General features: G+C 50.0%; 8 protein-coding genes across 10 annotated transcripts; 4 read left to right on the top strand and 4 right to left on the bottom strand.

Annotated features, from left to right (window-relative positions):
- Nucleotides 1-193: 193 nt before the first annotated feature.
- Nucleotides 194-1,691, bottom strand: LOC132264028 (splicing factor 45). The gene is made up of 3 exons (XM_059764079.1): nucleotides 1,027-1,691; nucleotides 403-967; nucleotides 194-285 (listed from the first exon to the last, which is right to left on the bottom strand). The coding sequence occupies exons 1-2, from the start codon at nucleotides 1,689-1,691 to the stop codon at nucleotides 421-423; spliced, it is 1,212 nt and encodes a 403-aa protein (XP_059620062.1). The 3' UTR covers nucleotides 194-285; nucleotides 403-420.
- A 99-nt stretch (nucleotides 1,692-1,790) lies between these two features.
- Nucleotides 1,791-2,961, top strand: LOC132264031 (ribosomal L1 domain-containing protein CG13096). The gene is made up of 2 exons (XM_059764083.1): nucleotides 1,791-1,902; nucleotides 1,962-2,961. The coding sequence occupies exon 2, from the start codon at nucleotides 1,963-1,965 to the stop codon at nucleotides 2,908-2,910; it is 948 nt and encodes a 315-aa protein (XP_059620066.1). The 5' UTR covers nucleotides 1,791-1,902; nucleotide 1,962; the 3' UTR covers nucleotides 2,911-2,961.
- A 41-nt stretch (nucleotides 2,962-3,002) lies between these two features.
- On the top strand, nucleotides 3,003-4,618 carry LOC132264027 (cytochrome P450 315a1, mitochondrial). Its single transcript, XM_059764078.1, has 3 exons — nucleotides 3,003-3,226; nucleotides 3,288-3,679; nucleotides 3,738-4,618. The coding sequence occupies exons 1-3, from the start codon at nucleotides 3,072-3,074 to the stop codon at nucleotides 4,616-4,618; spliced, it is 1,428 nt and encodes a 475-aa protein (XP_059620061.1). The 5' UTR covers nucleotides 3,003-3,071.
- Nucleotides 4,615-7,124, bottom strand: LOC132264023 (sphingomyelin phosphodiesterase 4). Of its 2 annotated transcripts, XM_059764074.1 has the most exons (4): nucleotides 6,996-7,124; nucleotides 6,543-6,936; nucleotides 5,014-6,488; nucleotides 4,615-4,956 (listed from the first exon to the last, which is right to left on the bottom strand). In XM_059764074.1, exons 1-4 carry the CDS (start codon nucleotides 7,008-7,010, stop codon nucleotides 4,615-4,617), a joined length of 2,226 nt encoding a protein of 741 aa, XP_059620057.1. In that variant the 5' UTR covers nucleotides 7,011-7,124. The 2 variants fall into 2 exon arrangements, with proteins under 2 accessions (XP_059620057.1, XP_059620055.1); XM_059764072.1 differs by having other exon boundaries at nucleotides 6,543-7,124.
- Nucleotides 7,125-7,222: 98 nt separating this feature from the next.
- On the top strand, nucleotides 7,223-9,785 carry LOC132264025 (protein disulfide-isomerase A3). Its single transcript, XM_059764076.1, has 3 exons — nucleotides 7,223-7,474; nucleotides 7,539-8,090; nucleotides 8,846-9,785. Exons 1-3 carry the CDS (start codon nucleotides 7,320-7,322, stop codon nucleotides 9,612-9,614), a joined length of 1,476 nt encoding a protein of 491 aa, XP_059620059.1. The 5' UTR covers nucleotides 7,223-7,319; the 3' UTR covers nucleotides 9,615-9,785.
- A 32-nt stretch (nucleotides 9,786-9,817) lies between these two features.
- Nucleotides 9,818-11,169, bottom strand: LOC132264029 (pentatricopeptide repeat-containing protein 2, mitochondrial-like). Its single transcript, XM_059764081.1, has 2 exons — nucleotides 11,022-11,169; nucleotides 9,818-10,959 (listed from the first exon to the last, which is right to left on the bottom strand). Exons 1-2 carry the CDS (start codon nucleotides 11,092-11,094, stop codon nucleotides 9,839-9,841), a joined length of 1,194 nt encoding a protein of 397 aa, XP_059620064.1. The 5' UTR covers nucleotides 11,095-11,169; the 3' UTR covers nucleotides 9,818-9,838.
- A 6,378-nt stretch (nucleotides 11,170-17,547) lies between these two features.
- LOC132264136 (rab GTPase-activating protein 1-like) lies at nucleotides 17,548-22,566 on the bottom strand. 2 transcript variants are annotated; one of them, XM_059764227.1, is made up of 6 exons: nucleotides 22,451-22,566; nucleotides 22,042-22,331; nucleotides 21,764-21,943; nucleotides 20,076-21,118; nucleotides 18,323-20,017; nucleotides 17,548-18,249 (listed from the first exon to the last, which is right to left on the bottom strand). In XM_059764227.1, the coding sequence occupies exons 2-6, from the start codon at nucleotides 22,298-22,300 to the stop codon at nucleotides 18,112-18,114; spliced, it is 3,315 nt and encodes a 1,104-aa protein (XP_059620210.1). In that variant the 5' UTR covers nucleotides 22,301-22,331; nucleotides 22,451-22,566; the 3' UTR covers nucleotides 17,548-18,111. The 2 variants fall into 2 exon arrangements, with proteins under 2 accessions (XP_059620210.1, XP_059620211.1); XM_059764228.1 differs by lacking the exon at nucleotides 21,764-21,943 and having other exon boundaries at nucleotides 22,042-22,560.
- A 105-nt stretch (nucleotides 22,567-22,671) lies between these two features.
- Nucleotides 22,672-23,841, top strand: LOC132264348 (leucine carboxyl methyltransferase 1). The gene has a single exon (XM_059764508.1). It carries the CDS (start codon nucleotides 22,809-22,811, stop codon nucleotides 23,799-23,801), a length of 993 nt encoding a protein of 330 aa, XP_059620491.1. The 5' UTR covers nucleotides 22,672-22,808; the 3' UTR covers nucleotides 23,802-23,841.
- Nucleotides 23,842-24,128: the final 287 nt, after the last annotated feature.

A 24,128-nucleotide genomic window follows, 5' to 3' on the forward strand; every position in this document is an offset into this window, starting at 1 on the left:
TTCGCCAATCCCACCTGAATTCCCTGCGATTTAGTGCACTTTTTGCCGCCATGGCCAAAGACTTTTTTTCTTATTAACTGTTGTGATGTTTGTTTTTCTTTTCGGATAAACAATTTCTCCATGAATTTAGGGTGATAGTTTAGCGTTTTTGTGAAAGCATATTCCACCAGGAGAAGAGAGAGAGAGAAACACACTTTATAGTGCACGTGAGCTTTTACTTTTCCACCAGCATCTCAAGTCTGTGCCACCTTTTCAATGCAAGTCGCTTCGGGATTCCATGCTCTCCTGATTCATTTATTTGTACATTTAGAGACAGAGGAAGAGAGTTATGATAAAAGTTATTTATTCTACATGTCTTGTTCAATTTTCATGCGATAGAGGAGAATAAAGAATTTAACTTACCATGAAAATACAAGTGTCTTAGCCTAGAAGTTGGAGATTCTGGAACTTCTCGAAGTCATAGAATCCCGCCTTGACTTGTCGGCCGCCGAAGAAGCGCCCATTCAGATCCACCACGGCTTTGATGGCACTCTCAATACGCTTGAACTCCACGAATATTCGCACCGCCTCCTCGGGATTTGTGTCCGGAACCTCGTGAATCACCACCATGACCACGTCGCCGTACTTCGTGTTGCACTCATCCTTGACTTCGGGCTCCAGTTCGGAGTCCACGTCGCCTGGGCCCACCATATTGCGCAGCAAGACGACTTTGCTGGGCGACTTCATGATCTCTGTGATGCTGGGCTCTGCACTCTGAGGCGGCGGACTGGGAACCGACGGCGGCGGCATGAATTCCTTCTCGTGGATGATTCTGCCGCCTCGCTTTGACGTCTTCTCCACCTGCAGAGCCACTGCCATACCCTGCTCCTGCTTTCCCAAGCCCTGGCCATCCTTGAAGCCATACTTCGCCATAATCTTCGCCGCCACACTGCTCGTTCCGTAGCCGCCGACATTCGCCAGACCCAATCTGCAAATAGACAAGAGATTAATCTCTGGACTCACTGCGCTCCCGCGCACTCTGCTCACTTGTCCGACACAACTGTGCTGTTCTCCTGCAGAGACGGCGGCGGAGCAATGGCAGCTCCCATGGACGCTCTTCCTGCAGCCGGTGGGGATTTGCTGTACTCCTCATCGTCAGAGTGTCCGGCTGGTCTTCCGCCGAAGCCCATGTACTTCACCGGCGGCGATCCCTCCTCGCCAATCCTCGGAACACCAGCCACACGTCGCTTTGTGTTTCTCTCCTCGCGCTTCCGCTCTTCCCGCTCGCGAGCCTTCTCGCGCTCCTTGTCGCGCTTCTCCTTCACCAGCTTCTCATAGTCATTCGGCCACATGGGATCATACTCATCCACCACACTCCAGTCCGCGTCCTCAGTCACCGTGGACTCTCTTACTGGGGGCTCCGGCAGAGACGACACAGAAGCCGGGACAAATGTGCTCCTGGGTGTGTTCTTCACCTGTGGCGGTTGCAACCGAAGCACCTCACTCTGCGGCTTGAAGATGTCATCGGGACCGTCCTTCTTGGCTTTCAGGTCAATCACGGGGGCTAGCGTGGTGGCTTTCCGCGGAATGTGGCACACTCCCACGGCGGCTTTCTTTACCGCCAGCTGCGACTGGAGGAGTTTTATCCCCGAGGACCAACCGTCGATCTGGTCAGCGCGCTGCTTTGTATCCAAATCGTCATACAGGGCCATTGAGAGTGGCGGAAAAATCACTTTTTATACAATTTTCATCAATTTTCACAAACAAAACAATCAAATGTCAAACGCCGTGACGTCACTTGACGAAGAACCATTTTGCTATAAAAACTTGACGAATGTCACCGGGAGAGCACGTGTGTGCAGTAAACAACAAGGAGTTTATCAAGAGGTTTTTCAAGATTTTCTCCATTTTCCACGGGTAAAAGTGAGTATTTTACATGATAGGTGTTGGGCTTGAGACTTGAGCTGAGATTCTTCATGCAGGATGACTGAGAGAAAGAGAGGCAAGAAGGAAAGCAAGGAGGACGCGAGTGACGAAGTTCTCGTGGCGCGTGAAACCATCCTGAAGGCTGTTGAGGGGATGCAAAAGTGCCTCCAGGAGAAGCAGAAGAGCAAAAAGTCCATGCTGGATGTGGATTTCAAGTACAGTCTCCAGGTGGGCGTGTTCAAGATCCCCAAAGGAGATGGGAAGCTGAGCAAAGTGCTCCTGCCGCACAGCCTGATCAATGACACTGACGAGGTGTGTCTGTTTGTGAAGGATCTCAGGCGAGGCACGAAGATTGACTATGAGCCCACAAAGGAGCACTTTGAGGAGGTGTTGAGAGTGGCCGGCGTGTCGAGGATCAACAGAGTGATTCCAATCAACGAGCTGAAGAAGGAATACGGACCTTATGAGGCAAAGCTGAAGCTGGCGCAGAGCTTCGACGTCTTCCTGGCGGATTCCCGCATCTACAATCGTGTCATGCCTCTCGTTGGGAAGCACTTCCTGAAGCGCAAGAAGCTGCCAATTGCTCTGAAGATGGACTGTGAGGATTTGGAAGAGTCCGTGGCGAAAGCCCTGCGATTCACAATTTACCGGCAAAGCAACGCTGGGAATGTGATGTCCATCGACGTGGGAAAGCACTCGATGTCTAAAGAGGCGATCACGGACAATATCGTGGCGCTGGTGGAGCAACTGAAGACACAGCTTCCCGGCGGTTGGGAGAATATCAAGAGCATCTATGTGAAACCCGCGAAAGATGAGCCTCTGTCCATTCCTCTCTACCTGAACGCAGGCACTGGTGTGGATGTGGCTGTGCCAGAAGTCATCAGCCAAAAGGAGGCGGTTCTGGCCAAGAAGAGAAAACACCTAGAAGACACTCTGGATGCTGTGAGTTTCACTCAAGACGGCAAATTGACGTCCGTAGGGAAAAGAGCGAAGGTAAAGGCATAAAGTGTATTTATCTTGTCAAATAAACCTTGTTTGACTTTTTGGAGATATCAAGTTTTATCTTCTCTCATTCCTTTTCACATTCTTCGACGATCAAGTCTCAAGCGATCATCAGTTTTCTTCGACACTCTCGCGCGATCAGCACTAAATTCACTTAAGGGGAAATGTTTCGGCTTAGCTCTTTTGGTTTTGTGAGGAAAATGTGCAGTTTTGCCACAAATGGCAAAAAGATTTTGGATTTCAGTGATATTCCAGCAGCCAAAGGACTTCCTTTCATTGGGACAACGCTGGATATCATGAAAGCGGGATCAGCGCCCAAGTAAATCTCTTGATAATTGACTTGCATGGAAAAATTGATAGTCAAATGAGCTTTTCTGTAGATTTCATGAATATATCGAGAAAAGGCACGAAGATCTGGGCGCGATCTTCAGAGAACGCATCGGTTCTCTTGACTGTTTGTTCATCAGCGATCCTGAACTGATCCGAGAGATTTTCCTGCACGAAGGAAAGTACCCTCGCCACGTGATTCCCGATGTTTGGAAGCTGTACCAGCGGAAGCACGAGAATAAGAGAGGATTGCTGTTCATGGACGGTGAAGAGTGGCTTCATCACAGGAAGATCATGAATTCTCTCTTGCTGACCAGAGACTTTGCGGCATTCAGCAATCCCATCAGAGACTCAGCGGAGCGCTTGGTTGGCAAGTGGAGGTCAGAGGAGACTGGGAAGCCCATTGAGAGCCTCGAATCTGACCTCTACAGATGGTCGCTTGAGAGTAAGCGAAGCATGAATAATGCAAAGTGCTCGAAGTCATTCATAATGTATGCTTTCAGCGATCACAAATCTCATGGTGGGTTCATCTTACCAGCAGCTGCGGCCAGAGATTGAGGAATCCCTCGAGAGACTCTCCAGAGTCCTTCATCGCATATTCCAAACTTCGGCGAGGCTTTTTATTGCGCCTGCGCAAATCTGTAAATTCTTTGGCACGCGATCTTGGCGGGAATTCGAGGATTCGGTGACTGAAACCCTGTCAATCGGCGGAGATATTATCACAAAGTTCCTGAACAACAGAGATTTGCACGATGGGATCTTGGCAGAGATGATGACCAGAGAGATTCCAAGGGATTACATCGAGAGGATCATGGTGGACTTGATCATCGCAGCCGGAGACACAACGTCTTTCTCCACTTTGTGGTGTCTTCACATGCTGGCGAAACACACTGACGAGCAGGAAAGTCTTCGCAGAGAGATTGAGGGCAGAGAATCTCTCGCTGCCGACGAGATTCCCGCCTTGAAGGCCACTGTTAGAGAAACTCTTCGGCTCTTCCCAGTCGCACCATTTGTGGGCCGAATTGTCGGCGGAAATGGAACAATTCTGGGCAATTATCGCATTGACCGCGAAATTATGGCCATCGTCTCGCTCTTCACATCTTCACGCGATCCCAGGAACTTCCACGAGCCCCAGAAATTCAACCCAAAGCGCTGGATACGCTCTCAAGACTCCACTGAACACAAACGTCAAGCTTCTCTGCCCTTCGCTCTGGGCGCGAGATCTTGCATCGGCCAGAGGATCGCCATGAAACAGATGTGCGAACTCCTGCGGCAAATCCTACTCAAATTCCACTTGGATGATCATTCTGGCCACGTTATTCCGATCCTCCAATTGATCACAGTGCCAGACAAAAAGATAAAGATTACTTTTCGAAAAATCTAATTCAATAAATTGCGAGAGTTTTCAGGAAATTCCTCTTGACCAAAATGTCTCACCACGGATGAAATTACCAGGACGAAAATCATGAGCAGGAACACGCCGGCCAGGATGGAATTGAAGAAGAACTTCCCACAGAACATTGCCAGCGCAATCAGGAAGAATGTCTTGTAGGACGCCAGCGATCGCAATCTGACGCGTGGACCCAAGTACTTTTCCCTGAACACTGCCCTGCCTGAGGACTTGTCGATGTACTCCGCCACCATCGGGGGCGCCAGCAGAGGCCTCAGCAGCACACCCCAGATGTCATTCCGCTGCCAAATCCTCTGGAAATCGCTTCCAAACTGCAAGAAAACACACAAAATCGGAAAAATGCCACAAAAAATCATCTCCCCACTCACCATGATGTTCAATTTGCAGGACACTTGGTAGAGAAATCTCGCAAGAGACGTGATTTCATTGCTCTGAATCGGCATCAAGTCTGGATCGCCGCGATAGTCCACAATTCTACTTCTAGAGGTGCTCAAGAGTGACGAAAAGCCCTGCGAAGAGTCATTGTGGAGGGAAGTGAAGGCTTCCGGTGCAGTATTTGAGTACTCTTGTCCTACACTCTCCGGAAGCACGATCTCAGGCAGCTCCAGCTCAAAGGCATCCGCCATCAGTTGAGCGGTGAGCTGCAAAATTTCTGGGATTCTCTGTTTGTCCTGTTTCAATGCATTTTCAAAGTAATCTTCGCCTTCGGTGAAGAAGTTTTTGATCTTCTGCCACACACTGGCGAACGTCTCCTCACGAGACTTCAACTCAGCGAGTCTGTTTTGCTCTCTGGCCGCCACTTCGGCCACTTTGATCTTCCGCAGGAGCAGCTGAATCTTGTCCCTGACGACGGCGTGGAACATGAACATGTAGCTAGTGTCCAGGAGAGTGTTGGCACTCTTATTCGGCGAGTATTGCGTGGGCGAATATCGCTGTGGCATAAATCCGTTGGCATTGGAGATCATCGATCTCTCCAGTCGCGAGAGAACATCCACAAGATTCGGCTGGCTGAACACCTTCACCAGTCGAAAGATCATGAGAACGTTCTTCAGCGACGTCAAGTCCAGACACTCGAATCGCGGAAGCAATTGTATAAAGATCTGAGTGTACTCGCAGAGATTCTCCTGTATGAAGGACTCGAATCGCAGCAGAGCGCCTCCAAAATCGCTCGCGTCCTTCACCTCGCGGCCAAAAACGTATCGCCAGGGCTGAATGTAGCTCAGCCAGAGCTCCAGGACCACCATGAAGGAGCAATCGAGAGGCCATCGGGAGATTATGCCCGTCAGGAAGGCGTTCATCTGAGCGTTCATCATCGCTTGGGCCAGTTTTCTCAGCTGCGACACCGAAGTGTTGTCAATGTCTGCAGAATTGGCGAAAAGGTGTCCTTGCTTCACGAAGATCCTGATCAAGCGGATGAACTCGCTGCTGGGCAAATCTCTGCTGTCCTCCACACTGAATCGCAGCCAGGCGTCGGTGAAGATGTACAACACGGTCTCAGTGCGCCAGGCGTGCGTCCAGGAAGAGGGCTCAACTCCTCGGGAGACGGTTATTGGATTCGGAGTCTGGCGCGTGAGGGCGGAGAGCTTCAGATAAACCGGCGATCGCGTGGGTTTCACCGGACTTATCTGGATGGTTTGTGCCACTTTGATATTCCCAGAAATGTTCTGCGGCAGAACGGGCTCGTTGGGATCCTTGGGTAGGAAAGTGCACAGATAATCCGCTGTGAGGAAGAAGAACACAGACTTCCAATTCTCCGTGTGCACTCTCTGCGCTGCCGGGCAGATTTTATGCATTGGGATCAGGCCATGGAGGGCAAAGTGTAGCATGTAGAAGCCAAAAGCATCTGCAAGAAGAGAGAGAGAGAAGTATGCCCAAGCAGTTCCCTGAAGATACTCACTGAAGGAAACCGAAGTCACTTGGCGACTGAAGTGATCCACATTGACAATGTCTGAGTAGAAGAGTGGATAACGTCCGCTCTCCAGCATCTGACGCATCTTCAGCGGCAGCGTCGAGATAGGCACGTCGAATTTAAGGGCGTCATTCAGCAATTTGTAGCAGAGCCTGAACATGGGCCCCAAAGGCACGAAGAAGTCATAAAGGATGCTGAACTCATAAGTGTTGGCCACCACGGATCTCAAGCCCCAGCCAATCCCACCGTTGGAGTTGAAGATCGAGTGCACAAGCGTTGGGAAGACCTCCTGCAGCTCCTTAATGCTGCAGTGGTCAATCAGCACACACAGTTCCTGACAGCGTTCCCGGACTGGGTAGCTTAGGATTTCCATGAAGCGATTCTGAGAGAAATTCCACCACATCAGTATGGTCTTTATCCCAATTTCCAATGTCTACTCACGCCAAAGTTCTCCATTATGCAATGTGACGTGTAATTTGAAAGAAAATCCTTGCAGAATCTCCCAATTTGACTTTTTTCATGCAGGCGAACACGATTGTTTACATGTTTTCTAACCTCACTTGTCCCCGGCTTCTGGTGGGCGCGCCTCTATCGGAGGATCTCTGAGACGCCCACCCTTTGTGACCGCAGCGCCGCCATTGTCACGGGATTGCTATAAAAATCGCCAACCAATCAGAGAAGACCACGAATAGGTGCCGGCCACGTCTTCTGTCTTACAAGCTTTAGTCCTCTGGAATCCGGGAAGAGCGCAGTGATTAGTAAGAAATGCATTTCCGGACACAATTGGCTACTGTAGTCCTGGCCGCCATCCTCGGATGCGCGCTGGCTAGCGAGGCGGACGTGCTGGAACTGTCCGATGATGACTTCTCGACGAGAGTCGCCGAAGTCGAGACCACACTGGTGATGTTTTATGCCCCCTGGTGAGTATGGAAGAATTTTCCGCAAGCGCCCCTTCCCCGGATACTGACCAGAGACTGTCCGCAGGTGTGGCCACTGCAAGAGACTGAAGCCGGAATACGCCAAAGCCGCAGAGTTGCTCCGTGACGATGATCCTCCGATCGCTCTGGCGAAAATCGACTGCACGGAGGCCGGCAAGGAGACTTGCGGCAAGTTCTCCGTGCAGGGCTACCCCACACTGAAGATCTTCCGCAATGGTGAGGTATCACAGGAGTACAATGGACCCCGCGAGGCTGCCGGCATTGTGAAGTACATGCGCGCTCAAGTGGGTCCCTCGTCGAAGGATCTTCTGACTGTGGAGGCTCTGGAGGCCTTCCTGGCCGTGTCCGAGCCCGCGGTGGTGGGTTTCTTCAAAAAGGAGAGCGACCTGAAGGGCGTGTTCCTCAAGTATGCCGACAAGATGCGTGAGAAACTCCGCTTCGCCCACTCAAGCGCCGCCGAAGTTCTGGCCAAGCACGACCAGACAGACGCTGTGCTTCTCTTCCGTGCCTCAAATCTCCACAATAAGTTCGAGGAAAACTTCCTCAAGTTCGACGGCAGCGACGTTGGCGAGCTGACACAGTTTGTCCGGCAAAATCTGTGAGTATTTTTCCAAGCTTTCTGCAAAAGCTTCCATTGTGTTGTGGAAAACGTAATCAAAAGCGCTGAAAGTTTCAGCTTGGAAGGCTGAAATGAGGGTGTTGTTCATGGAGTTCAGATTAGTATATCCTCTAGTTTAGAAGAAATGGTGAGACAAAGTTGCTAAGCGTCTTTCACGCGAAGGTCATCAAGTGAAATCAAGTTCAGGGTCGAAGAACTTTGAGACGACATAAATTATTACCATATTATTCCTAATACTATTCTATCAATTCAAAGAATTCAACATGTTTCAGCCTTTGTTCTGGGTGGAATATCTAAATTTCTCCTGCTATGGGATTGTTTTTTCTTTATTTGATACAAATTCTATGACCTTATTTCTGTTTACAGTCAAGAGCACAAGAGTTTATTGCTTTATTTTAAGCGCCACCAAAGTATTATTTTTGCAATAATTCTGTCTATAGCAAGGATTTACTTGCCATTGATTTGTTCCATTTGCCATAGAATCAGATTTATTACAGATTAAGCGTGAAAAGCTCTAAAAAAAAACTGAACAAATCGTCGGAACACTCGAATTTTGTTAGGCCGCCGAAGTGGCACTGGTGTCTGAATCCATCCACTGCATTCCTGCATTCCCTAGCGATAATCTGACCTAAACGTGTGATTTCACCTTCACTGAAGCTTTTTAATGAGATTAGATTAGTGAGATGCGATAAAAAGCCGTTTGTGCCGCAACTAATGGCGCTCTTCCTCTCCAGGCATGGCTTGGTTGGCCTCCGCACGCGCGACTCCGTTTCGGAGTTCCAGAATCCGCTGGTCGTGGCGTACTACAACGTGGACTACGTGAAGAACGCCAAGGGCACGAACTACTGGCGCAACCGCGTGCTGAAGGTGGCCAAGGAGTTCAAGGGCAAGCTGGGCTTCGCCATCAGCGCCAAGGATGAGTTCCAGCACGAGCTGAACGAGTACGGGTACGATTACGTGGGCGACAAGCCTCTGGTGCTGGCGCGCAACCAGGACAACCAGAAGTTCATCATGAAGGATGAGTTCTCGGTGGAGAATCTGCAGAAGTTCGCCGCTGATCTGCTGGCCGGCGATCTGGAGCCGTACATCAAGTCCGAGGCGGTGCCGGAGAAGAATGACGGGCCCGTGAAGGTGGCCGTGGCGAAGAACTTCAAGGAGCTGGTCACAGATGTGGACAAGGACGTGCTGATTGAGTTCTACGCGCCCTGGTGCGGCCACTGCAAGAAGCTGGCGCCGGTGTTCGACGAGCTGGGCGAAAAGCTGAAGGCTGAATCGGGAGTGAGTATCGTGAAGGTGGACGCCACGGCGAACGACGTGCCGCCGCAGTTCGAGGTGCGCGGCTTCCCGACGCTGTTCTGGGTGCCGAAGGACAACAAGTCGAAGCCTGTGAAGTACGAGGGCGGACGCGAGCTGGAGGACTTTGTGAAGTACATTGCCAAGCACGCCACAGATGAGCTCGATGGCTTCGACAGGAGCGGCAATGCGAAGAAGAGTGAACTCTAAATCTCAAATTACACACCTTTTTTTTACACATTAGCATTTCCGTCATTTCTTCAGACATTCAATTCAAAAGTGAGAATAGGCGTTTAGATAAGAATTTCTCTGTAACTCATCGTGAAATGATTTATAATTCATTGTAATAAGTAATGGAGAAGAAAGTGGAAGACGAAAAGACTCTTGACTACTCTTTATTGGCTTCCTGACCATGCTGGGAATCTTAACAGTATTCAGTTTATGTCTGAAAGGCCTGGACGCGAAAATCTCGGAGTGAAGCCTCCTTGTCGCTCGCGAGGTGATGATCTAAAGCTGCCCGCAAGAACACTTCGCTCCGGACGTGTCGAATTCACATTCGTCACGGTGACTTCTGTGCACAGTAATTCATCGAGAGTCTTCTCAGTCACATGGCCGTGTTCGTTGAGGAACTTGATGACTCGCTGAATGTCGGCCAGGAGTTCCTTGCTATTCGACTGAGCCACAATATCCTGGATTTGATCGAGAATTTCCTTGCTGATGGACTGCTTCATGGTGAATCCCGTCATTTGCACCTCAATGAGTCCCTTCAGGCTCACGATAACTTCCTCGTAGCGATGCACTTGCGCCAGGCTCAGGACCTTGATGTTCCGCACCGTCATGTAAGACTGCTGGCGCACGGTGCTGATGATCTCGAGAGCCACTCCGGGTTGCTTCTGGTTCAGCGCCAAGGTGGCGATGAATGTCGCCGCCTTCCTCATGGGCTCCTTGCCTGTCTTCTGCAGATCCGACCAGAGATCCATGGCGTACTTGAGGGCGTCCGGAGTGTTGAGCTTGTAACATGAGGCCATCACGAGGACCACCAAGTGCCGATGACCGCGCAGACTCTCGTTCTTACTGCAATTTGTGTACAAGTCCAGCACCTGCTGATACTCTCCCTTCTCGTACAGCATGTCCATCATGATCTGCTGGGTCACCACTTGATCGAAGAATCCCTTGAAGTCCGGATTGCGGATCAACTCCAGAGGCACATCGATGTTTCCCATGCTGTAGAACATCCGCATGACCACCGGGCCAAACACATAGTTGCCGAATTGCAACTCCTTGTTCTGCCTATTGAATTTCGTCAGCATCTTCTTCACTAAGTCCATGTCCTCAGGAGTGTTTTTGGCCAGATGAATCATGTTCTTCAGATCCTCGGTGAAAATCATGTTGGTGGAAGAATCGCTCGAGAACTCAATCATTTTCTCCCGGAATCTGTCTGTCATGCTCGAGAATTGTGATCGAATCTTCTCTCGCACCGTCTTAAAGTTATCCACGCCCAGAGTTGAGCCCGCGTAGAGTGACCGGCAATGGAAAACTGTCCTGGAAGGAAATTCTGCAAAAAAAAACACTCGGCAATCAGAGGAAATGGCCTCAATTTCGCAGTTATTACTTTACCTCTGAGGAAGCCAGTGGCGAGGACATTGTGCTGCGGTGCATACCGGCTGATTTCTCTCACAGTTTTCAGCATTTTCTCACTCAATTCACGGAATTTTCAAAGGGTTCTGCTCGTGTTTTGCTTCCAATTTAACCTCACTTAAACTCAACGAATCCCAATGAGAGATTCGTTGAGTTTAGCTGCCGTTACAATTTAAAATCCAGGGACACTAAATTTTTTATAAAAGTGATCTCCATGGTTTACACGAGTTTATACACCTATGCCAGGACGGCCAGGACCTATTCGCATTAAGTTATTACCTTCCTTTAAAATGAGAACTCAATAGCACTAGAAGAAAGCGAATAAAAATGTTTCACCGTTGGATTGCAAAAATCTCGTCTTCACAAAAATGTGCCCTTTTTTAGGAGATTAGGGAACTTTAGAGACAAGGGGAGAGGCAGAATTCATAAACGGTAAAAAAATGTTTCTTTCATTGCAATTTTCAATTTATTCACTATTAAAAAACCCTGTATTATACGCGCATATCACAATTGGAGATGATTGAGAGGAGCTCGCAAGATTTAGCCGGTGAGTCCGCCCAGGAGTCCACCGATGGTGCCGACGACTCCGCCCAGGAGTCCGCCCACGGTTCCGAGCAGGCCGTTGAGGATGTTGGCGATGGCGGTCGGGATGGTGACGCCAAGAGCCACAAGAGCGGCGGTCACGTTCTGCAGGAGAGACTGCAGCTCCTCGCTGATCGGGCCGACGACGGATTGGAGGACATCGATGATCTGGCCAGCGGCGTCGAGCACCAGAGTCACGATCTCGCCCAGAGAGCTCACCACCTGGATGAGGACGTAGCCCAGTACGGTTCCGAGGATCGTCACGAGCTGACCAACGCCAAGAGCGAGCTGGCTGACGGCGGATTGGATGGCGGTGACCAGTTGATTGACGGTGGTGGTCAGAGCGCCGGTCACGGTGCTCACGGCGGTGGACACGGCATCGGTGTCAACGGGTGATCCTGAGGAAGAGAGAAGATCAGCGGCGTTCCCAGACTGGGACGGGAGAGGACTTACCATAGGCGACAGCCGCGACGGCCACGAGGACGGTAAGAGTGGTGAAGAAACGCATGTTGCTCAACTTGCTGATTGCTGCTGGAACTGATGCCTTCCTCTAGTTTTCCGGCGCTTTTATACGCGATCTTCTCTTCTGGAGCTTCTGGTGCGATGAGTCAAGAAGAAGGAAACTCGTGGATGAGAACAAACCGCCTGTTTGCTCACGGGGCTTCTCGAAGCTCTCGTGCATCTTTTGAGCTGTTTGACGAGCAGCTCGTGGCGAAACAGATCAGCTTGAAAATTCGGGAAACGAACTGATGTGCAAATATTTTTGGAATTCTCACTGCCTCATGACGACATTTCTGAAACACATGCTTCGGCATGTTCAGTCACGAGATTCTCCAGCGTCTTCATTAATCGATTCACTCTACCGCCTTATTGCGAAGAAATTGTGTATGTTTAATGAAACTTGCTTAAATATTTTACTGAACTATATTTCTACTGGATTGTTTGGTTGTACTTCTATGTTCGAGAGATAAATATCACTTGAATGATCAATTCGAAAGATCTTTCTGATGGCGGAAGAATTCAATAAATAGGTTGTGAGTATTTGTGTTGATCAACTTATGACGAATTTTCTTCTAGCGAGAACACTTCGAAGCGTGCTTTCAGTTGTAACATTTTCGTCATTTTCCCCCTCTCGAACTTGTCTTTAAAAATATTTGCACATCAGTTCGTTTCCCGAATTTTCAAGCTGATCTGTTTCGCCACGAGCTTCCCGCCGAAAATGTCTAGAGTTACACGAGAACACCGAGAAGCCCCGTGAGCAAACAGGCGGTTTGTTCTCATCCACGAGTTTCCTTCTTCTTGACTCATCGCACCAGAAGCTCCAGAAGAGAAGATCGCGTATAAAAGCGCCGGAAAACCAGAGGAAGGCATCAGTTCCAGCAGCAATCAGCAAGTTGAGCAACATGCGTTTCTTCACCACTCTTACCGTCCTCGTGGCCGTCGCGGCTGTCGCCTATGGTAAGTCCTTTCCCGTCCCAGTCTGGGAACGCCGCTGATCTTCTCTCTTCCTCAGGATCACCCGTTGACACCGATGCCGTGTCCACTGCCGTGAGCACCGTGACCGGCGCTCTGACCACCACCGTCAATCAGCTCGTCACCGCCATCCAATCCGCCGTCGCCCAGCTCGCTATTGGCGTGGGTCAGCTCGTGACGATCCTCGGAACCGTACTGGGCTACGTCCTCATCCAGGTGGTGAGCTCTCTGGGCGAGATCGTGACTCTGGTGCTCGACGCCGCTGGCCAGATCATCGATGTCCTCCAATCCGTCGTCGGCCCGATCAGCGAGGAGCTGCAGTCTCTCCTGCAGAACGTGACCGGAGCTCTTGTGGCTCTCGGCGTCACCATTCCGACCGCCATCGCCAACATCCTCAACGGCCTGCTCGGAACCGTGGGCGGACTCCTGGGCGGAGTCGTCGGCACCATCGGTGGACTGCTGGGCGGACTCACCGGCTAAATCTTGCGAGCTCCTCTCAATCATCTTCAATTGTGATATGCGCGTATAATACAGGGTTTTTTTAATAGTAAATAAATTGAAAATTGCAATGAAGAAAGTATTTTCGTCATCAAATTATTAATCCCTAATTTCCTTATAACAATGGAAACATATTTTTGTCATTTTGCTTCCACAGTGAAACCACTTCTAAAGTTCTTTGGGCAAAATCGTCAAAATTCTTTTCAAAGATACCTATTTTGACTTTCGAGAACTTCAGATTCTCCCCATTGAGCCTATTTTCCAACCTTTTGCATAGTTTCTGCTCATATCTCGCCTAATTTTTCACCGATTTCCTCCAAGTTCGTTTCAAATGAAAGTAATTCAAATTTTCTACAACTATGCAAAATATTCAAAGCATCTTAAACATCTTAAGCCACCTTTTGTTGTTAAAAAAAATGTTCGTGCGCTAGTCAAAGAAAATACGCCTTTTCTGAGCACATGATGCTCACGATAGTAAATATCTTGCTAACGAAAAAGCAATTTTGTTGCTTTTTTCAAAGCTTTTTTCTATATCTAAGGAACTTTTGAGAATACTTTTTCTTCATACACGTTAAAACGATATTTTGTCTTTATTCAGCTGAAAAAAAGGTACTCTTTTGATTAATTTTGCTCAGTCTTCGCTCTAAGAGCGAAGACAGACTTAGGGATAGTCTTGAGGTTCTACGTTATTCTTACACATATTTTTTAGCGGTAAACCGCGAGATCATCCTTAGGTCTTTCTTCGCTTTTACTGTAGAGCATGAGCTGCAAGCGCCTACAGAAAATACGATCAGATGAGCATTTTTCGCTACGCACTCTGCAATTTTTCACAAAGTTCTGCCCAGTCTGGGTCGACAGAAAACATGTAAAACGTCCGATGCAATTTTCCAATTGCGAATTGGTTCAGTGTCTAGTGTATTCGTTTTTTATTGCATTCGTTCTTTTAGCGATCTTTTGTGCATCATTTTTGCTATTCATACAGTTTTACTAACATTTTTAGATATCGTTATTATATTCTGAAGAACAACATCAAAACTAGCCTTGGCCTCCGCACAACATTTGCGATATTGTAGGCGTTGTCTAAAAAGTAAGTGTATTTGTCTTTCTTAGACTTCATATGAAATTTTTGTAATAATAATAAGATGCTTTTATTTTTAATTTCTTTTTTAGAGTGGAAATCTGATCAAAAATTGAAATGAAATTTTACGTACCAAGGATTTGTAGTAAACCTTCAACGAATTACAAAAACCAATTGCTTCTACTACACAGTGGCATTTTTGGATCCTTAATGCCGAGAAAAGATAGGGTGTAAAGAGAAAAAAGCCAGTCCCTTGCACCAAGATTTCCCATGGCATCGGCTCCCGTGCCTCAGCCATTTCATCTCCAAAATCCAATTTCAATGCAGACGGAACATGAGACGTCTGAGCAGATGGAATTCGGTAATGATGAGACATTTACTTTCTCATCAGATGAAAAAACTGTCGAGAAAGCAAACGGATCCTAATAAGATCGAAAGGTTTTCTTCATTGCAATTTTCAATTTATTTACTATTAAAAAAACCCTGTATTATACGCGCATATCACAATTGGAGATGATTGAGAGGAGCTGGAGAGATTTAGCCGGTGAGTCCGCCCAGGAGTCCACCGATGGTGCCGACGACTCCGCCCAGGAGTCCGCCCACGGTTCCGAGCAGGCCGTTGAGGATGTTGGCGATGGCGGTCGGGATGGTGACGCCGACAGCCACAAGAGCGGCGGTCAGATTCTGGATGAGAGACTGCAGCTCGGCGCTGATCGGGCCGACGACGGACTGGAGGACGTCGACGATCTGGCCAGCGGCGTCGAGCACCAGAGTCAGGATCTCGCCCACGGAGCTCACGACCTGGATGAGGACGTAGCCCAGGACGGTGGACAGGATGAAGATGAGCTGACCCACGCCAATAGCGAGCTGGGCGACGGCGGATTGGACGGCGGTGACCAGTTGATTGACGGTGGTGGTCACGGCGCCGGTCACGGTGCTCACGGCGGTGCTCACGGCATCGGTGCCAGCGGGTGCTCCTGAGGAAGGCAGAATATTAGCGGAGTCCGCAGACTGGGACGGGAGAGGACTTACCATAGGCGACAGCCGCGACGGCCACGAGGACGGTAAGAGTGGTGAAGAAACGCATGTTGCTTAACTTGTTGGTTGTTGCTGGAACTGATGCCTTCCTCTGGTTCTCCGGCGCTTTTATACGCGATCTTCTCTTCTGGAGCTTCTGGTGTGATGAGTCAAGAAGCAGGAAACTCGTGTATGAGAACAAACCGCCTGTTTGCTCACGGGGCTTCTCGGTGTTCTCGTGTAACTCTAGACATTTTCGGCGTGAAGCTCGTGGCGAAACAGATCAGCTTGAAAATTCGGGAAACGAACTGATGTGCAAATATTTTTAAAGACAAGTTCGAGAGGGGGAAAATGACGAAAATGTTACAACTGAAAGCACGCTTCGAAGTGTTCTCGCTAGAAGAAAATTCGTCATAAGTTGATCAACACAAATACTCACAACCTATTTATTGAATTCTTCCGCCATCAGAAAGATCTTTTGAATTGATCATTCAAGTGATATTTATCTCTCGAACATAGAAGTACAACCAAACAATCCAGCAGAAATATAGTTCAGTAAAATATTTAAGCAAGTTTCATTAAACATACACAATTTCTTCGCAATAAGACGGTAGACTGAATCGATTAATGAAGACGCTGGAGAATCTCGTGACTGAACATGCCGAAGCATGTGTTTCAGAAATGTCGTCATGAGGCAGTGAGAATTCCAAAAATATTTGCACATCAGTTCGTTTCCCGAATTTTCAAGCTGATCTGTTTCGCCACGAGCTGCTCGTCAAACAGCTCAAAAGATGCACGAGAGCTTCGAGAAGCCCCGTGAGCAAACAGGCGGTTTGTTCTCATCCACGAGTTTCCTTCTTCTTGACTCATCGCACCAGAAGCTCCAGAAGAGAAGATCGCGTATAAAAGCGCCGGAAAACCAGAGGAAGGCATCAGTTCCAGCAACAACCAACAAGTTAAGCAACATGCGTTTCTTCACCACTCTTACCGTCCTCGTGGCCGTCGCGGCTGTCGCCTATGGTAAGTCCTCTCCCGTCCCATTCTGGGAACGCCGCTGATCTTCTCTCTTCCTCAGGAGCACCCGCTGGCACCGATGCCGTGAGCACCGCCGTGAGCACCGTGACCGGCGCCGTGACCACCACCGTCAATCAACTGGTCACCGCCGTCCAATCCGCCGTCGCCCAGCTCGCTATTGGCGTTGGTCAGCTCATCTTCATCCTGTCCACTGTCCTGGGCTACGTCCTCATCCAGGTCGTGAGCTCCGTGGGCGAGATCCTGACTCTGGTGCTCGACGCCGCCGGCCAGATCGTCGACGTCCTCCAATCCGTCGTCGGCCCGATCAGCGCCGAGCTCCAGTCTCTCATCCAGAATCTGACCGCCGCTCTTGTGGCTGTCGGCGTCACCATCCCGACCGCCATCGCCAACATCCTCAACGGCCTGCTCGGAACCGTGGGCGGACTCCTGGGCGGAGTCGTCGGCACCATCGGTGGACTCCTGGGCGGACTCACCGGCTAAATCTCTCCAGCTCCTCTCAATCATCTCCAATTGTGATATGCGCGTATAATACAGGGTTTCTTTTAATAGTAAATAAATTGAAAATTGCAATGAAGAAAGTCTTTTTTGTCTGAGAATTCCAATTAGAACGAAAGGAATTGCCCCGAAATTTGTGTTTCTTACCATGTTTCTCTTGATATCTTTACTTGTATCCAATTTTGATCCTCTGACAAGTTCTCTGAAGTCTTTGCTGAAAAATGATCTTCAGCATGTTGCGGTTCTTGCCGAAGTAAAAAAATAATTTCTCTTAGAAAGATACAACGCGCCCAGTAACGATGAAGTGACAAAAATTGATCTTAATTCCATCAGTGTATATTTAAGTTGATAAATTCTAAATGTACGATTACATTATGGCATAAAAATTGGAATATCATCTTTAAATATTATCATATTCCTCCAATATGGTACATAAATGCATATGATTTCTCTTGTTAAGTTACTTTGTGTAGGAAAAATGTGATTATTCAAGACGACAGAACAAGTTCTACGGGAAATAAATCACTAAGCGCAGATCTACAGTATCTTCACTAGCATTGTAACTACGAGTGCGGTACAAAAATTATCATTTTTTTTTATATCATTTCAGTGTGTTTCTCATTCTAAAATATCATGGTATCCTTTCTTCTTGGCCTCAATCGTCTTCTCCTCCCGAATTCTATCACAAAACACCCTCGAAAGCGCCATGGAAAGCATCACCACCTTCCATCTGTGAAGCTGATTCTCTTGCATGCATTAATAGTTTGCCTAAAAATTGCAGAGGATTAACAGAAAAATACTGCACAACGTCTCGTGACCAATCTTTGGTCTGGCACAAATCGCCAGAAATCACGAGAACGACACGCTCCTCGTCATGGAAGAATCTCGCTGTTATTTCACATCGCAACTCACTGCTCCTTCCGCAGTTTTGGGCTCTGCCGATGAATGCTTTGGCGACAATTCCACACTCTTCCTCAAGCTGCTGCGCTGAGTTGCCTTCAAATTCGATGCACCCTCGCGTGGCTTCACCTGCAGAACGACAAGGAAATTAGCGTGGTTGCACGAAAAACCCTCAAGTGTATCAAGAGAAGGCAGTTTTTACCGGCTGAACTGCGTCTGGACTAGTGTAGGATTGAAATGTTGGCAAATTGCTGCGCGTCGAAACCTTCTCTTGGATGGAATTCAGCGTCTTCGAAAGCCACGGCTGCCAGCTGCTGCGGTTCGTCTGGATCTCCGTCAGAGTCGTGTTCAGCTGATGCTTCAGATCCTGATTCTTGCACTCCGCCTCAACCTGTGCCAACTTCGCTTGCGCCAGCTCTAGTTCCAGCTCTCGTATCCTCTGGAGGGCGACATTCAGTGGATCTAGCGGTCCCAGCGGCATCTCGGGTGCCTTCCCAGTCACACCCAGCACCTTCCGGATGGGCGAATTGGGCTGCGGCGCCGCCATCTGACCCGAACACACCACACAATTCGCCATCTCGCGCGTCATGTCCTCCAGCTGATCGCTCAGGCGCGTAATCTGCTGCTCCTGGCGCTGAATGATCTGCTTGTAGTCCAGCACAATGCCCGAATTCACCTTCGCCTGCTCCGTGAGTTGCGTGATCTTCTCCTGCATCTGCACAATCTCACTCTGCAGCTTCTTGCGTTCATCGTGGAAGCGCATCTCGTACTGACGCGTCTCCGCCTCCTCGCGCTCCGTCAGCTCCCGCTGGGCCACAAACTCCTCCTCGTAGTGCTTGAGGCGCTTCACCTTCCGCTCGCACGCCATTTTCATCAGCTTCTTGGCCTGATTCTCATTGCGGCACTTCTTCGGCAATGTCACGCGGAAGTACTTGAGGACGCCCTCGAAGTCCAGCTGCCGGAGCTCCTGCTCGTACACCGACAGCAGCGTCATCGCCACCTGGAAGAGGATCGGCATGCCGTCCAGGAGGAATACGTCGAGAATGTGGTAGACGAAGTAGAGCGGGAAGCGCGCCGTGAAGAGCGTGAGAAACCACTGGCTGGCAAACATGTGCGTCTCTACGCCGATCTGGGCAAAGTGCTCGTACAGACGCGGCAGCTGATCCTTCAGCAGTCGATTCAGCTGGTAGAGCCTCAGGTAGAGACTCTCGAAGCCGTGCTTGTACAGATCCCGTAGGCCATAATCATACATCAGCGCCACGAGGACACAGAATGCCTCCTCTTCGGGCATGTGCAGCAACAAGCTGGCCGCGATGAAGCTCAATCCCTGGCAATAGCCCACCTCAGAGTCGTACACCGCGTACGCCTTAGACACTTTGTATAGCGCATCCTGGCCAAATCCACCCGATTCCCGGAAAAATCTGTGCGCCGGAAAAGTCCTGTGAATGTCCCGCTGAATCACTGTCTCGCACTTCGTCTCCATCGTGATCAGGAGTCGATATTTCTCTGTCAGCTCCGTGGAATTCTCCACCTTGGCCAGCTTCTGCCATAGCGTTCCGCGCAGCGCCTCCGGAATGCCAATCCTAACGAGTGGCGCCAGCATCTTCGGTCTCTTGCTGCCCGGCCTCTCGTACTCCTGCAAGATGGGCTTCCACTCGTCCAGCAGATCCTTCGAGCACTCCTTCGACACTTCACCAGTGCCGCTCAGCAGCGGCTCGTCGCCGTCAGAGCTGTAATCCGTTGGACTGTCCTCTTGTTCGAACGACACGGCACTTGTGGAACGCACCATCTTCGAGAGATTGTTGATGCTGAAGCGCAGAATCGACGGCTGAGTATTCGTTTCGGCGATCTCCTCAGAGCGATCCACTGAAGCCACGACCCACATTCCTTCGCCGTTCTGCAATAGATCAAAGTTATTTCTGCACTTCCAACTCCCAAATTCCAATCTAACTCACCTTCTTCAGCTGTAAATAGTATCGCATGACGAGATTGGATTTCTTGTTGAGCCAATTCTCGATGAATCTCAACTCACTCTGCGGCTGGATCGTCACTGGCGTCTCAATGACGAATCTCACAGGCTCCTGGATGCCCTTGATGACCAAGTCCACCGCCACCGTGATCTCCATCGACTGCCTCTCGAGATTCAGCTGCTCGAACGCCTTGTCCGTGGCCTTCCACTCCGCCGTGATTTGATACGACGGCACGGCCAAGGCGGGCGCGTTTTCCGTGCGCGCGTATTCCATCGACACCATGTCCAGCAGCTGCATGTCCGCCTGGCGCACGAGCTTTCCCGGCGCCAGCAGCACACCGAAGCACCTCTCGATCGTCAGCGTGGGCAGAGCCTCGCTCAGGGTCTGCTTCACCGTGATGTGCACCTCCTTGTTCGTATTGCAGCGCAACTTGAAGCCACTCCTGTCGCGCGGCACGCTGTACGTGTTCTTGCTCATCTTCTCGCGAATCTCCAGCGACACCACGAACTCATACTCGGCCGCATTCAGGACGTTGGCGGACAAGTCGCTCACCACGGACCCCACCATGGCGCTGCTGTCCACGGCGGATGTCACGCTGCCCGTAAGGCTGGCCGGGAAGCGCTCGAACGCCTTGGCGAAGCACGAGCTGACCTGATTCACGGCCTCGGGAATGTGGCAGCGAAAGACGTGGCACTGAAACACCGCAGACTCCTGCGAGTCGCCGTGAGACCACGTGAAGGCGAAGCACGCCTGGTCGTGGGTGGTCGCCGGCCCGCGGGCGTAGAAGAGGATGCGGTGCACCTCGTAGTGAGCGACGATGGCGTTCGTCGTGGCGTCGTGCAGCACCACGAGGCCCTCGGAGCACGTGGGAATGCTGACGGACACCTTGAGGCCCACACTGTTAGAGATGTTGTTCAGCTCTGACATGTTGCGATGGATCTCCGTCTCGGATTTCGGGGCGTTGATGTTCGCCGCGCCCAAATAGGTCACACCTGAGAAGATCGTGCAATCTTGGTCGATTTCCGACACTGCAAAAGAGGTTCCGAAACGCTCGAATTAGAAGAGTACACAAAAAATGTGACGATTATTTTGTACAAATTAATACAACATGTGCAAATAATCATCTTAAAGCCTTGAAAATATTTTCAAATTTGGTTCAGAATTGATAGATAAGATTTTATGACTCTTTGTGTTCATAATATATCATTTATATGGATATTAAATAGCGAAAAAAGCTCATGTCTACCGTTTTGCTGAATATTTAGGTACAATATTATTGAATACAGAGAGAAATGATTTATATTTTATCAACGGCTTCTTAACAAAGTCCTTCGTAACTCTTTAGCTCTCAGAGTTCCATTGTTTGTCAAAGGAGCGAAAATGATTCAAATGTAAGAATAATTCAAGTTGTCACAGAATAGAACGATAAAGAGGCAAAACCCAAATAAACCACAAGATAAACAACCTCAAACCATGAACAATTCGATTATCATGCTTCACAGCTTCATTGGTCAGCGCTTTTTCCCCTAAATATTGAACGATTTGCTTATTTTTTCTATCTCTGCAGATAAGTCAATTTCTGCAGTAGCGGAGCGTCACTTTTATGACTCAAAATCAATGCTATTGGCAGTGTGAGGGTCCCCGAGATTAAGCTGGGAAAACATGTGACTCACTATCTTCCTCCGTGTCGTTCTGTTCGGGCTTCATGTCGTCCTGGTTTTCGGCCGTTGGACTCAAATCGAGACAGTCGTAGAAAATCGATTGGCCCACTTTGTTCACCTCGGGCGAGGGCAGAGTCGGGGCCACGGGCTCGGCGCCCCCCTTGGAGATGGAGGGCCTCGGTCCGCGTACAGCTGCAACGATATTGAAACAGTCCATCAGACCGAGTACTAAAAAACCACTGTCAATCGATCCAGTGTGACACATTTTCAGCGATAAGGAGTTTGTTTACCTTCGGGCGGAGCGTCTGTCTTCTGCTGCTTGTCCTCCAACTCGTGGATGACTTCTGTGAGATTCTTCTCGAGGTCCTGCAAGTCGCCGTTGTTGGCGATGTTGAGTGTGGGCGAGGAGGCGACTTGACCAGGAGTCTGGGCTGCTCCGGGAGATCTCAAGGCTGACAGCATTCCCTCGGGAACAATCTCGTACTCTCCACTCGTGGTCACGGAGTCTGATGACTTGATGCTCACGCTGTCGCCCTCGGGTTCCATCATTTTCCCACCAGCACTGGGAAAGCGTGCAAGTCTGGAGTCCGGGAGTGTCCTCACGACGAAGCCCACGGAATGCACAAGGCAAAAAATGGTAGGAGAACAGAGGAAATCAGTAGTTTGCAATGGAAAGAGATGAAACAAACATCTGCCCACCTTTTCGGGCAATTTTCACCGCGCACTTCCCGAAAATAGAGCTAAATAAAGTGGAAAAACACAAAACGAAAATATTTTGTCTCTCCTTTCTTGCGGAGAGATGTCAAGAAACTACCACCGATTGGCGTGTTGAGCTACCAGGGGTCGCGTGCTTCTACGTGAGCGGCGAGAGTTTGCGCTTCTGCCCGCTCGAGGGCCGGGGTCGCGCGCCATCTGGGCCAGCCGGAATCATCTGATTGCGCTAGTGTGCGTGCGACAGGGACAAGGTGAGAAAAACAGAGGTGAAACGCAAAAAGGAGTGTGCAAATCCAGCAAATTGGCGGCATTCCCGGGGAACTCACAGCGGCGGGGCTCCGCGATGAAGCCCCAGTGCTCGCATCCCTGCGACGAGGCGGTCATCGCGACAAATGACGACGCCAGCGAGTGCAAGAGGAGCGCCGTGCGTCTGGGCTACTGGCAGGACGAGTACCTGGGCTACTTCGTGAAGAGCTCCCAGGAGCGCAAGGCGCCCGAGATCAACCGCGGCTACTTCGCGCGCGTGCGGGGCGTGGAGATTGTGATTGAGAAGTTCCTGCAGAGGAGCCAAGGCAGTGCGTGTCAGATCGTGAACCTGGGCTGCGGTTTCGACACGCTGTACTGGCGCCTTCGGGAGTCCGGCCATCAGGTAGCCAACTTCATCGAGCTGGACTTCCCCACGGTCACGGCGAAGAAGTGCTACGCCATCAAGCGCAACAAGCGCCTCCTGGAGAAGATCCACGCCGCCGAGGACGGCGAGGTGCGCCTGAGTTCCACGGATCTGCACGCCAGTAACTACCACATCATGGGCGTGGACCTGCGGAACATCGACGAGCTGCACAGCAAGCTGAACCAGGCCGAGATCGACTACAGCATCCCCACAATCTTCCTCGCCGAGTGCGTTCTAGTCTACATCGAGTCCGCGAACTGCGCCAACCTGCTCAAGTGGCTGTCCGGGCAGTTCCCCACCAGCGTCTTCGTCAACTACGAGCAGGTGAACATGAACGACCGCTTCGGGGACGTGATGCTGGGCAACCTGCGCGCGCGTGGCTGCAATCTGGCCGGCGTGGAAGCCTGCACGTCGCTGGAGACACAAGTGGCGCGCTTCCTGGACTGCGGCTGGCACGGCGCGCGTGCCTGGGACATGGTGCAGGTGTACCAGAGCCTGCCCAACGCCGAGCGCCAGCGGATAGAGCGCATCGAGATGCTGGACGAGGGCGAGCTGCTAGTGCAGCTCTTCCAGCACTACTGCATCACCATCGCCTGGGTGGGTGAGCTCTTTCAGGACATTGAGATCACCGTGGAGAGGCGGATGTCGTCCCTCAACATCGACTAGAGTCAGTGGGCAGGCGAATAAAATACTTCTGTGGATAAAAGCCGCATCTTTCACTCCTCCTTCGGCCTCCGCAGACATTTCCAAGCTCGTCTGTTGAACTGTACAGTCCCTAAAGTACAAGGATTTCGCCAGTTTCCCTTCAAATAGACTAAGAACTTCTCGTTCTGGAAATCTTCCTAGATTCGCTAGATTTAAAAGGCCTTAATTCCCTTTAAAAACACACACTTTCCTTAGCAACTACGCCACTGGCGAAATCTACCTTTTCTCGCGAAACAAGCGCAAAATGTTGAAGAATCAACCAAAGAGCCGAAGATCTTCCCTCTCAAA

This window comes from Phlebotomus argentipes, unplaced genomic scaffold, assembly GCF_947086385.1.
Source record: "Phlebotomus argentipes unplaced genomic scaffold, Phlebotomus argentipes genome assembly contig_32, whole genome shotgun sequence".
Lineage (NCBI taxonomy): Eukaryota > Metazoa > Arthropoda > Insecta > Diptera > Psychodidae > Phlebotomus > Phlebotomus argentipes.